The sequence below is a fragment of the Artemia sp. Qi Xiang Cuo genome, chromosome 13 (assembly GCF_049724085.1).
Source record: "Artemia sp. Qi Xiang Cuo chromosome 13, ASM4972408v1, whole genome shotgun sequence".
Taxonomy (NCBI): domain Eukaryota; kingdom Metazoa; phylum Arthropoda; class Branchiopoda; order Anostraca; family Artemiidae; genus Artemia; species Artemia sp. Qi Xiang Cuo.
In genome coordinates, this window is record NC_142806.1 from 12,336,090 (window position 1) to 12,348,279 (window position 12,190).

General features: G+C 36.2%; 1 protein-coding gene across 2 annotated transcripts in view; it reads left to right on the plus strand.

Annotated features, from left to right (window-relative positions):
* The window catches only part of ced-6 (PTB domain-containing adapter protein ced-6), a 123,578-nt gene extending 117,955 nt beyond the window's left edge, over positions 1 to 5,623 (plus strand). For both annotated transcript variants that reach the window (XM_089099630.1, XM_089099631.1), the window contains exon 9: positions 5,161 to 5,623. In XM_089099630.1, coding sequence (XP_088955756.1) covers positions 5,161 to 5,214 — 54 coding nt within the window. In that variant the 3' untranslated portion in view covers positions 5,215 to 5,623. The remainder of the gene's footprint in view (positions 1 to 5,160) is intronic.
* Positions 5,624 to 12,190: the final 6,567 nt, after the last annotated feature.

A 12,190-nucleotide genomic window follows, 5' to 3' on the forward strand; every position in this document is an offset into this window, starting at 1 on the left:
TACTAACTTTTCTTGTCGGGTGGTATATTTGGTGTCTAAGAATTTTGTTGGTTTTTTTCTAAATTTTTTGCCTGTTTAGACGTCCAACCTTCCTTCTTAAAGAGATAAAACGACAGGTATTAAAATTTACTTGAAGGATCCGCACAACTTTATTTAAGACTTGTTTTATAAGTGACTTACTTATAAGTGACTAAAAAAGTCCACTGAACGATTTAGGATGTTTTTGTTCTTGCTGTCTTGCGTTGAAAATAGAATTAAATCAATAGGGGCCAAGGGCTAGACTTTTTATGGAAGACAAACGCAATGCTTAATGATACAACACTAGAGTTCATGATTACAATCTTAGGTAATTAAAAGGAACAATTAATAGACAATTTAGATGATTTCTTAGGATTTGTAGATGTATTGCTCCTTCTCCCATTCTTGCATGGAAGCAATACCGTACCCAGGATTACTTTTTGAGGGGTTTTACTGGGAAAAAAAATTCGGGGGGGGGGGTAAACAAAAACCTCAAAAAACGCATACAAAATTTGCTCATATCCATTTTTGTTACGTTTTTACGAGTCAGACAAACATTTCGGGGGGGGGGGTTCAAACCCCCTAAATCCTCCTCTGGGTACGGCCTTGCATGGAAATTTCCTCATCTACTTAAATACATTGGGGAAATAAAATTAGAGCAAGGAGACAGAAGATGCAGATTTTCATAGGAATATGCGAATACCGGGCGTCGTGTTCATTCCACATGACAGTAGCCACATCAGGTTAGAGTTTGATGGGAATATAGTGACGTTGAAGCAGACTTTTTGCAAGACCTCTTGGGACCGCTGTTTTTTCTGGTCAAGGAACTAGTCTATTCAAAGTTTCTAAAGTTGGCAGTTCCTCGAACTGTGCAAATTTCAAGCTTGCTAGTGCTTGGACTGTAAGGTTCAGTGGTTTAATATTTCGTTTGAAAAATCTCTTAGGATTTAGGTACATTTCCACTTTATCTAAAGCTTTTGTCAACAACATCATAGTCTACCTGGCTATTGGCTTGGAAGCTTTAATATCTTATACCCTGGTAGCTTTGCTGTCTCCCACATTGACCCAAAACTATCCTTTTACGGCTTTGACATTTGATAAACTGATGATTCTACTGTATGGTTGCAGAAACAGTGCCTAGCCTCCAAACCCTGCCCCCTTCCAGCATCAACGATACCGTTTAATGACTATCATTACATTTTTAATAATAAGAAATAAGTAGGAATTTAATTTAGCTTTTAAAATATAATAATTATGTATTATGTGTAACTGTGTATTATGTATAAGTGTGTATTATGTATAATTGTGTATTGTGTATAGTTGTGTTTTATGTCTGCAGCAAAAGCCATCATTAAGATACTTTAAAGATTGTATTTAAAGTAAGCATCCTAAAAAACCTAAATAAATTTTTTTTAAATGTGTAAACTTTGATTGTTTCTGTCCGTTTTAAGTCTTAATGTTGCTCTATACTTTCTGGCTTTTGGTTACACTTGAGTGTTGCTCTATAGTTTCAGGCTTTTGGTTACAATTGAGTGTTGCTCTATACTTTCAGGCTTTTGGTTACACTTGAGTGTTGCTCTATACTTTCTGGCTTTTGGTTACAATTGAGTGTTGCTCTGTACTTTCTGGTTTTTGGCTACACTCTAGTGTTGCTCTATACTTTCAGACTTTTGGTTAGAATTGAGTGTCGCTCTATACTTTCTGGCTGTTGGTTACAATTGAGTGTTGCTCTATACTTTCTGGCTTTTGGCTACAATTGAGTGTCGCTCTATAATTTCAGGCTTTTGGTTACAATTGAGTGTTGCTCTATACTTTCAGGCTTTTGGTTACAATTGAGTGTTGTCCTATACTTTCTGGCTTTTGGTTACACTTGAGTGTTGCTCTATACTTTCAGGCTTTTGGTTACACTTGAGTGTTGCTCTATACTTTCAGGCTTTTGGTTACACTTGAGTGTTGCTCTATACTTTCAGGCTTTTGGTTACACTTGAGTGTTGCTCTATACTTTCAGGCTTTTGGTTACAATTGAGTGTTGCTCTATACTTTCGGGCTTTTGGTTACACTTGAGTGTTGCTCTATACTTTCAGGTTTTTGGTTACAATTGAGTGTTGCTCCATACTTTCAGGCTTTTGGTTACGCTTGAGTGTTGCTCTATACTTTCAGGCTTTTGGTTGCAATTGAGTGTTGCTCTATACTTTTTGGCTTTTGGTTACACTTGAGTGTTGCTCTATACTTTCAGGCTTTTGGTTACACTTGAGTGTTGTTCTATACTTTCAGGCTTTTGGTTACACTTGAGTGTTGCTCTATACTTTCAAGCTTGTAGTTACACTTGAGTGTTGCTCTATACTTTCAGGCTTTTGGTTAAAATTGAGTGTTGCTCTATACTTTTTGGCTTTTGGTTACACTTGAGTGTTGCTCTATACTTTCAGGCTTTTGGTTACACTTGAGTGTTGTTCTATACTTTCAGGCTTTTGGTTACACTTGAGTGTAGCTCTATACTTTCAAGCTTTTAGTTACACTTGAGTGTTGCTCTATACTTTCAGGCTTTTGGTTAAAATTGAGTGTTGCTCTATACTTTCTGGCTTTTGGCTACACTTGAGTGTTGCTCTATACTTTCAGGCTTTTGGTTACAATTGAGTGTTGCTCTATACTTTCAGGCTTTTGGTTACACTTGAGTGTTGCTCTATACTTTCAGACTTTTGGTTACAATTGAGTGTTGCTCTATACTTTCAGGCTTTTGGTTACACTCGAGTGTTGCTCTATACTTTCAGGCTTTTGGTTACAATTGAGTGTTGCTCTATACTTTCAGGCTTTTGGTTACACTTGAGTGTTGCTCTATACTTTCAGGCTTTTGGCTACAATTGAGTGTTGCTCTATACTTTCAGGCTTTTGGTTAGAATTGAGTGTTGCTCTATACTTTTTGGCTTTTGGTTACACTTGAGTGTTGCTCTATACTTTCAGGCTTTTGGTTACACTTGAGTGTTGTTCTATACTTTCAGGCTTTTGGTTACACTTGAGTGTTGCTCTATACTTTCAAGCTTTTTGTTACACTTGAGTGTTGCTCTATACTTTCAGGCTTTTGGTTACAATTGAGTGTTGCTCTATACTTTTTGGCTTTTGGTTACACTTGAGTGTTGCTCTATACTTTCAGGCTTTTGGTTACACTTGAGTGTTGTTCTATACTTTCAAGCTTTTAGTTACACTTGAGTGTTGCTCTATACTTTCAGGCTTTTGGTTACACTTGAGTGTTGCTCTATACTTTCAGGTTTTTGGTTACAATTGAGTGTTGCTCCATACTTTCAGGCTTTTGGTTACACTTGAGTGTTGCTCTATACTTTCAGGCTTTTGGTTGAAATTGAGTGTTGCTCTATACTTTTTGGCTTTTGGTTACACTTGAGTGTTGCTCTATACTTTCAGGCTTTTGGTTACACTTGAGTGTTGATCTATACTTTCAGGCTTTTTGTTACACTTGAGTGTTGCTCTATACTTTCAAGCTTTTAGTTACACTTGAGTGTTGCTCTATACTTTCAGGCTTTTGGTTAAAATTGAGTGTTGCTCTATACTTTCTGGCTTTTGGATACACTTGAGTGTTGCTCTATACTTTCAGGCTTTTGGTTACAATTGAGTGTTGCTCTATACTTTCAGGCTTTTGGTTACACTTGAGTGTTGCTCTATACTTTCAGGCTTTTGGTTACAATTGAGTGTTGCTCTATACTTTCAGGATTTTGGTTACACTCGAGTGTTGCTCTATACTTTCAGGCTTTTGGTTACAATTGAGTGTTGCTCTATACTTTCAGGCTTTTGGCTACACTTGAGTGTTGCTCTATACTTTCAGTCTTTTGGTTACAATTGAGTGTTGCTCTATACTTTCAGGCTTTTGGTTAGACTTGAGTGTTGCTCTATACTTTCAGGCTTTTGGTTACAATTGAGTGTTGCTCTATACTTTCAGGCTTTTGGCTACACTTGAGTGTTGTTCTATACTTTCAGGCTTTTGGTTACAATTGAGTGTTGCTCTATACTTTCAGGATTTTGGTTAGACTTGAGTGGTGCTCTATACTTTCAGGTTTTTGGTTACAATTGAGTGTTGCTCTATACTTTCAGGCTTTTGGCTACACTTGAGTGTTGCTCTATACTTTCAGGCTTTTGGTTACAATTGAGTGTCGCTCTATACTTTCAGGCTTTTGGTTACGCTTGAGTGTTGCTCTATACTTTCTGGCTTTTGGTTACACTTGAGTGTTGCTCTATACTTTCAGGCTTTTGGTTACAATTGAGTGTTGCTCTATACTTTCAGGCTTTTGGTTACACTTGAGTGTTGCTCTATACTTTCAGGCTTTTGGTTACACTTGAGTGTTGCTCTATAATTTCAGGCTTTTGGTTACAATTGAGTGTTGCTCTATACTTTCAGGCTTTTGGTTACAATTGAGTGTTGCTCTATACTTTCAGGCTTTTGGTTACACTTCAGTGTTGCTCTATACTTTCAGGCTTTTGGTTACAATTGAGTGTTGCTCTATACTTTCAGGCTTTTGGTTACACTTGAGTGTTGCTCTATACTTTCAGTCTTTTGGTTAGAATTGAGTGTTGCTCTATACTTTCAGGTTTTTGGTTACACTTGAGTGTTGCTCTATACTTTCAGGCTTTTGGTTACAATTGAGTGTTGCTCTATACTTTCTGGCTTTTGGTTACACTTGAGTGTTGCTCTATACTTTCAGGCTTTTGGGTACACTTGAGTGTTGCTCTATACTTTCAGGCTTTTGGTTACAATTGAGTAAAAACAAATGTTTTAAAAATGCTGAAGAGGCAGTGATATTGCATAAAAGAAACTTAGTTCATAGTTCAGTCACTCCTCTAAATCCCAGCTCAGAAAATTTAGATGGTAATTAGCACACATGAATATCACAATATTCACTAGAAAAACTTTACTGTGTACTTTCAATTCGTGGTTGTATTTGTGAACTTGATTTAAATATTTTTTAAATATTTAAATATTTAATATTTAAATATTTTTTTAATAATATTTAAATTTATTATATTAAAATATTATTTAAATATAATATATTAATAATATTTAATATATAAAGTTTTTTTAAATATTTAAATAACTTGATTTAAATATTTAAATGCTTTTAAATATTTTTTTCTTTTTAGAAACCTTCAGTAAAGGACTTTTCACTAGACTCGTTGGATCCACTTAAGGCGTGAAAACGGTTTCTACCTTATTTTTATTTGCTGAATTTAAATCGGAGTTGCACCATTGTGCGCGTTATTTTTTGTGGTTTCGTTGTAGCAGCTCTACCATCAAGAGACGTGATTTTTGGAAGTATCAAAGATGTTGACTTAGTATATGTTTATTCTATTAGTTTTATCTGAATACCTTCTAAGAAAGCTACGGAAAGTGCTCTAGACTGTTACTTATCTTGACTTTGGCAAATTTGTTAAGAGATCTAAAGCCAAACTGGCCAGTCATGACGAGAGAAAAATATCTCAAGATGAAGGAAACAAACGGACTAGGGCCAGTAGAATGAAAAGACGAACTAAAATGACGCGGATATTTCGCCTGTATTGAACAAGGCGTCCTCAACGCTAAGAACAAAGATAAAATCTAAAATAATCTAAAACCTAAAATTAAGTAAAATCTAAAGCTAAAAAATTAAAGAAAGCAATATGCCAGCGATGCCACTGTGGCTGAGCAGCACAGAAGCTAAACAGAGTTAGTTCAATGAGAACAATGAAGCGACTCTACTGGCCCCTTCATCTTTAGATTTTTTTTTTCTCTCTTGGTTTTTGAAAATGTTTTGTATAAGAAAATTTATTTAAGAGAAGTTTCAAAAACTTTTACCAAAATAATCTAAATCAAAAGCTAAAAGAGTTATCTTTTTTATCTTGAAGTGTATTTTTAAAATAGTCTTATTTCTTATGTACATTGTTGGGGAGGTTTTAAAGAAAATCTGAAACATTCTTTTTAAAATTCAGTTTTTGATTGCAGTTTTATCTTTCAGGAGAGGGAGGGGGGTTGGTAAGTACCTTGGAAATTCAAATTTCATGGAATTGGTCGCAGTTTTTGGGGTTTAATCTCCCTTGCCTTTTACAATATCCTATTTTGACATTGCGTTTGTTTTAACTTTGTGGATCCCAGGATTTCGGCGATACTTATGTTTCATAGAATTAAATGAGTGAAATGGATTTATGGAATGTTGTCATGCATTTTAACAATAAATATGATTTTTATTTATTAAGACTTCGTTTTCGTTTTAATTAAGGGTAAGATATTTCTTTATTTGAAAACAACAGAAACTTGTCATTTAGCAAAATGAAATGTGCATCCTGATGGTGACACACCTAATGTGATGTCCAAGTTTATATTTGTACCCCATCTATGACTTGGTGTGGTCATTAAGTATCCAAGGATTCAAATTAACTTGGTAATTTTGGGGGATTTTACTCCGAGCTTCATGTATCCAACTTTCAGTAGGGTGTATTTCCGGGGGGGGTGTTTTTCAGGGGGTATTTCCCGCGGGTGGGGGGTATTGTCCCAGGGGGAGGGTGTCTTCCGGTTGGGGTATTTTCTGGGGTTAGGATTTTTCCGTGGTGTTGGGGGTATTTTCCAAGGAGAAGGGGGGGGGGTAGTTTTTTTCGGGGTGTTAGATGCCCAGAAGTCACAGCTTCCAACTTGAAAGTTCCATAGCCCAGTCTTTTTCCTGCAACGACTTATATCCAAATTCTTAGGATAGTAGTTCATTATATAGTATGCCCTATAACGGAAACTTGGTAAAGACTTATAGCCTCTGGTTTTTTTCTGGTCTCATTAGATTGTAATGTTATGATATAGCCCCCTTTTTCAGCGGTACAAAGCATTTAGGGTGCACAATGGCTATTTTTTCACTCTTCATCTCCCAGGGCCCTGCAAGATATCAGACTGGCATTTTAAAATAATTTTTAAGTAGATTATTTGTAAAGCCTCAAAAATACCTCTAGTTGTTACATAATTCTTGCAGTGCTGGGGACAAGATTATCAAGTATTTGTACCCCGTATTTGTGAAATAAGGTTACATAGACACAGCAAGCTCTGCAGAAAAGTGTAGACTTAGTGAAATGTAGTGCCTCTACATTTTCTCTCATTTTTAACAAATTAAAGTAAAAATTTTGGAAGGAGCTAGTTTGATAACAAAATCTGAACCCTAGACTCTTTAAGAGAGCTGACGTCTTCATAATTTTAAGAGAGCTGCATCTTCATAGTTTCGATTTGCTTATCTGGACACCTTTCTGGTTTCTGGTGTCTTGCTTGTCGGGACCTTTCTAGACACCTTTCTGAAATCAGAATCATTCTAGGATCAATAATTTTCCCTGCCTATTGGCGAGTGGTAAAACCATAGCCCCTTTTTGGTCAAACTTCTTTTATATATACTTTTTACAGTTCTATCAAACAGTTTATGGTAACGAACTGTAAGTAAGGAGCGACCCGGCTCAATGGTAACTAAAACTCTAAAAAACGGAATTTTTATACCAATAGTTTCATCAAAAGAATCAGATTTTAATTCTTATTTCGAGTATATAAGTTTCATCTAGTTTAATCTTACCTATCAAAAGTTACACGCCTGAGAAAATTTGGCTGATTTTTGAAAAAAGGGGGAAAGACCCCCTAAAAGATATAGAACCTTAATGAAAATCACACCATCATATTCAGCGTATCAGAGAACCCTACTGTAGAGGTTTCAAGCTCCTATCTACAAAAATGTGGAATCTTCCATTTTTTGCCAGAAGAAAGATCAAGGATGCATGTTTTTTTGTTTTTTTTTTGTTTTTTTTCCCAGGGGTGATAGCATCGACCCCGTGGTCCAAGAATGTTGAGTGAGGGCTCATTGGAACGGAAATGAAAAGTTTTAGTGCCCTTTTCAAGTGACGATAAAAATGGAGGGCAACTAGGCCCCCTCCCACGCTCATTTTTTTCCCAAAGTCACCCGATCAAAATTTTGAGATATTCATTTTCTTCAGAATGGTTGAAAATATTATAACTATGTCTTTTAGGATGACTTAATCCCTCGAAGCCCCCAGGAGGAGGGCTGAAAGTTATGAACTTTAGCAAATGTTAACATATAGTATTGGTTATTGGGACCCGGCTCAATGGTAACCGAAACTCTAGAAAACGGTATTTTGATACAAATAGATACATCAAAAGAATCGAATTTTAATGCTGATTTCAAATATATAAGTTGTATCAAGTTCAATCCTACCCATCAAAAGTTACGCGCCTGAGAAAAATTGGCTGATTTTTGAAAAAAGGGGGAAAGACTCCCTAAAAGCTATAGAACCTTAATGAAAATCACACAATCATATTCCGCGTATCAGAAAACCCCACTGTAGATGTTTCAAGCACTTATCTACAAAAATGTGTAATTTTGCATTTTTTTCCAGAAGAAAGATAACGGGTGCGTGTTTATTTATTTTTTTTTCCCAGGGGTAATCCTATCGACCCAGTGGTCCTAGAATATTGAAGGAGGGCTTATTGGAATGAAAATTAAAAGTTCTACTGCCCTTTTAAAGTGACCAAAAAAATGGAGGGCAACTAGGCCCCCTCCCAGGCTCATTGTTTTCCCAAAGTCACCTGATCAACATTTTGAGATAGACATTTTGTTCAGCATGGTCGAAAATAGTATAAGTATGTCTTTTAGGATGACTTCATCCCCCAAAGTTCCCGGGAGGAGTGCTGAAAGTTATGAACTTTACCCAATGTTAACATATAGTATTGGTTCTTGGGAAGTATACAGTACAAACGTTTTCAGGGGAGATTTTTCCTGGTAGTGAGGGGGAAGGGGTCGGGCAGGAGCGTACGCAGGGAGGGGGCCTCCGGGCCCGCTCCCCCCCCCCCGAAATCTCACGATTTTTTTCATTTTCACATAATTTTCTGATTTTTCTCACAGAATAATGGGTTTGAAGGATTTCCCCCCCCCTCGAAAAAAATTCCTGCGCACGTGCCTGGGGTCGGGGGTTATGCAGGAGGATCTTTCCATGAAGGAAGTTTTCATGGGGGAAGGGACATTGCTATGAAGGGGACGCCGGACTTCCAGCATTATTTAAAAAAAGATCAGAAATTAAATATAAAAAAACAAGTTTTTCAACTGCAACAGCAGCAACATCAAAACTTTAAACAAACAGAAAATATTACATATATGATTGGGTTCACCCCCTAGTCAATACCTCACTCTGTAAACCAAAGATGTTTTTGTACTTTCATAAGAGCTATTTATTCCAATTAAAAGCCTTTGTGATTAAGTGGTAATTTTTAAAGAATTGGAACAAAATTCGAACTTTCCCTTAAAGAGCAAGGTATTGACTAGGGGGCGAACCCCCTAATATACGTATTAAAAATATATGAATATAGAAGTTCGTTATGTAAGTTAATTCGTAAGTTACGTATATTTATTACTAATAAAAATGTTCGTAAAAAAAGTTAAACAAGTGTCGAGAAACCCATTGAACCAAATAAAAGTAAATTAATATGAAAATTTTGTTTTAATTATTCATGTACTGTGAACCAAGATCAAAACCTGCATTTATTCAAAAACGTTCAAAAATTAAATAAAAAACAAATTTTTTTAACTTAAAGTAAGGAGCGACATTAAAACTTAAAACGAACAGAAATTATTCCGTATATGAAAGGGCTTGTCCCCTCCTCAACGCCTTTCTCTTTACGCTAAAGTTTGACTTTCTCACAACTCTATTTTTTTAAACAATAAAAACGGAAATTAAAAGTTCTAGTGCCCTTTTTAAGTGACCAAAAAAAATGGAGGGCAACTAGGCCCCCTCCCACGCTCATTTTTTTCCCAAAGTCACCCGATCAAAATTTTGAGATAGCCATTTATTCAGCATGGTCAAAAATATTATAACTATGTCTTTTAGGATGACTTAATCCATCGAAGCCCCCAGGAGGAGGGCTGAAAGTTATGAACTTTACCCAATGTTAACATATAGTATTGGTTATTGGGACCTGGCTCAATGGTAACCGAAACTCTAGAAAATTTTTTGCCAGAAGAAAGATCACGGGTGCGTGTTTATATTTTTTTATTTTCCCAGGGGTGATCGTTTTTACCCAGTGGTCCTAGAATATCGTGGGAGGGCTCATTGGAATGGAAATTAAAAGTTCTAGTGCCTTTTTTAAGTGACCAAAAACAAATGGAGGGCCACTAGGCCCCCTCCCACGCTCATTGTTTTCCCAAAGTCACCTGATCAAAATTTTGAGATAGCCATTTTGTTCAGCATGTTTGAAAATATTATAAGTATGTCTTTTAGGATGACTTAATCCCCAGGAGCTCCCGGGAGGAGGGCTGAAAGTTATGAACTTTACCCAATGTTAACATATAGTATTGGTTATTGGGAAGTATACAGTACAGAAGTTTTCAGGGGAGATTTTTCCTGGTAGTGAGGGGAGGGGGGAGGGGTCGGGCAGGAACGTACGCAGGGAGGGGGCTTCCGGGCCCCCCCGAAATCTCACGATTTTTTTCATTTTCCCATAATTTTCTGATTTTTCTCACAGAATAATGGGTTTGAAGGATTTCCCCCCCCCCCCTCGAAAAAAAATTCCTGCGTACGTGCCTGGGGTCGGGGGTTATGTAGGAGGATCTTTCCATGACCGAAGTTTTCTTGGGGGAAGGGACATTGCTATGAAGGGGATGCCGGACTTCCCAACATTATTTAAAAAAACATCAGAAACTAAACATAAAAAAACAAGTTTTTCAGCTGCAACAGCAGCAACATCAAAACTTTAAACGAACAGAAAATATCACATACATGATTGGGTTCACCCCCTAGTCAATACCTCACTCTTTAAGCCAGAGATTTTTTAGTACTTTCATAAGAGCTATTTATTCTAATTAACGGCCTTTGTGATTAAGCGGTAATTTTTAAAGAATTGGAACACAATTCGAACTTTTGCTTAAAGAGCAAGGTATTGACTAGGGGGCGAACCCCCTAATATATGTATTAAAAATCTTTTAATATAGAAGTTCGTTATGTAAGTTAATTCGTAAGTTACGTATATTGATTACTAATAAAAACGTTAGTAAATAAAATAAACAAGTTTCAAGAAAGCCATTTAACCAAATAAAAGTAAATTAATATGAAAATTTTGTTTTAATTATTCATATACTGTGAGCCAAGATCAAAATCTGCATTTATTCAAAAACATTCAAAAATTAAATTAAAAAAAACAAGTTTTTTTAACTTAAAGTAAGAAGCGACATTAAAACTTAAAACGAACAGAAATTATTCCGTATATGAAAGGGGCTGTCCCCTCCTCAACGCCTTTCTCTTTACGCTAAAGTTTGACTTTCTCACAACTCTATTTTTTTAAACAATAAAAAACTTTAGCTTAATGAGCGAGGCGATGAGGAGGGGACAGCCATACTTCATTCCAGATTATCGCAGGAAAAGGCATATTTTAATTATATTGGCTATTTCCATGTTATATTCTCTTTTGCAGCCAATTATATCCTTATTAAGCTAGAAACGAATAGGAAAAAGAGAAAATAACAAATTTTTGATATTAGTCTTTGTCAAATCTACGCTTAAAAGCTATTGTATCCCTCTGACGTACAAAACTTGCCTCTGGTGCTATGGGGGTTATGCCATCCTTGGAAGCATAGTTATTTGACTTTCCGACTATTTTGAACTATATGGCCCTGCCAAAATTTTGATCAGACGTCTTTGGGGACATTGCATCTAAAAAGGGCATGGAAGGGGGGCTGCTTGTCCTCCCATCTTTTTCAACATCCCCCTCAGAATGAAAGTTTAAGCTTAATATTTTCAGCTGTTCTCGAGATATGGCAAATACAGTCTTTTTGAAAAACTGGATGCACATAGTATCTTTGGATTTCGTTAAACATGCCCCTCAATATTCCCTGAAGTTTCGATTTAATATACATAAGCTTTTTGAGCACAATTAGAATCAGACATTACTCCTTTTCTTAACGACAAGTCTTGTCATTAGAAAAATAATAAATTGTACAATTTACAATCCTTGCCCTGGGGTTTTGGGGGGCATAGTTACTAGACCTTTTGAACGAAATTGCCTATTTTGAACAAAATCACTTTTTCAAAATTGTTATCAGTGTTGACGGGTTCAAAACCCCCTCAACATACCCTGTAAGCTTTAAGTTAATACCCTTAGCTGTTCTTTAAATAT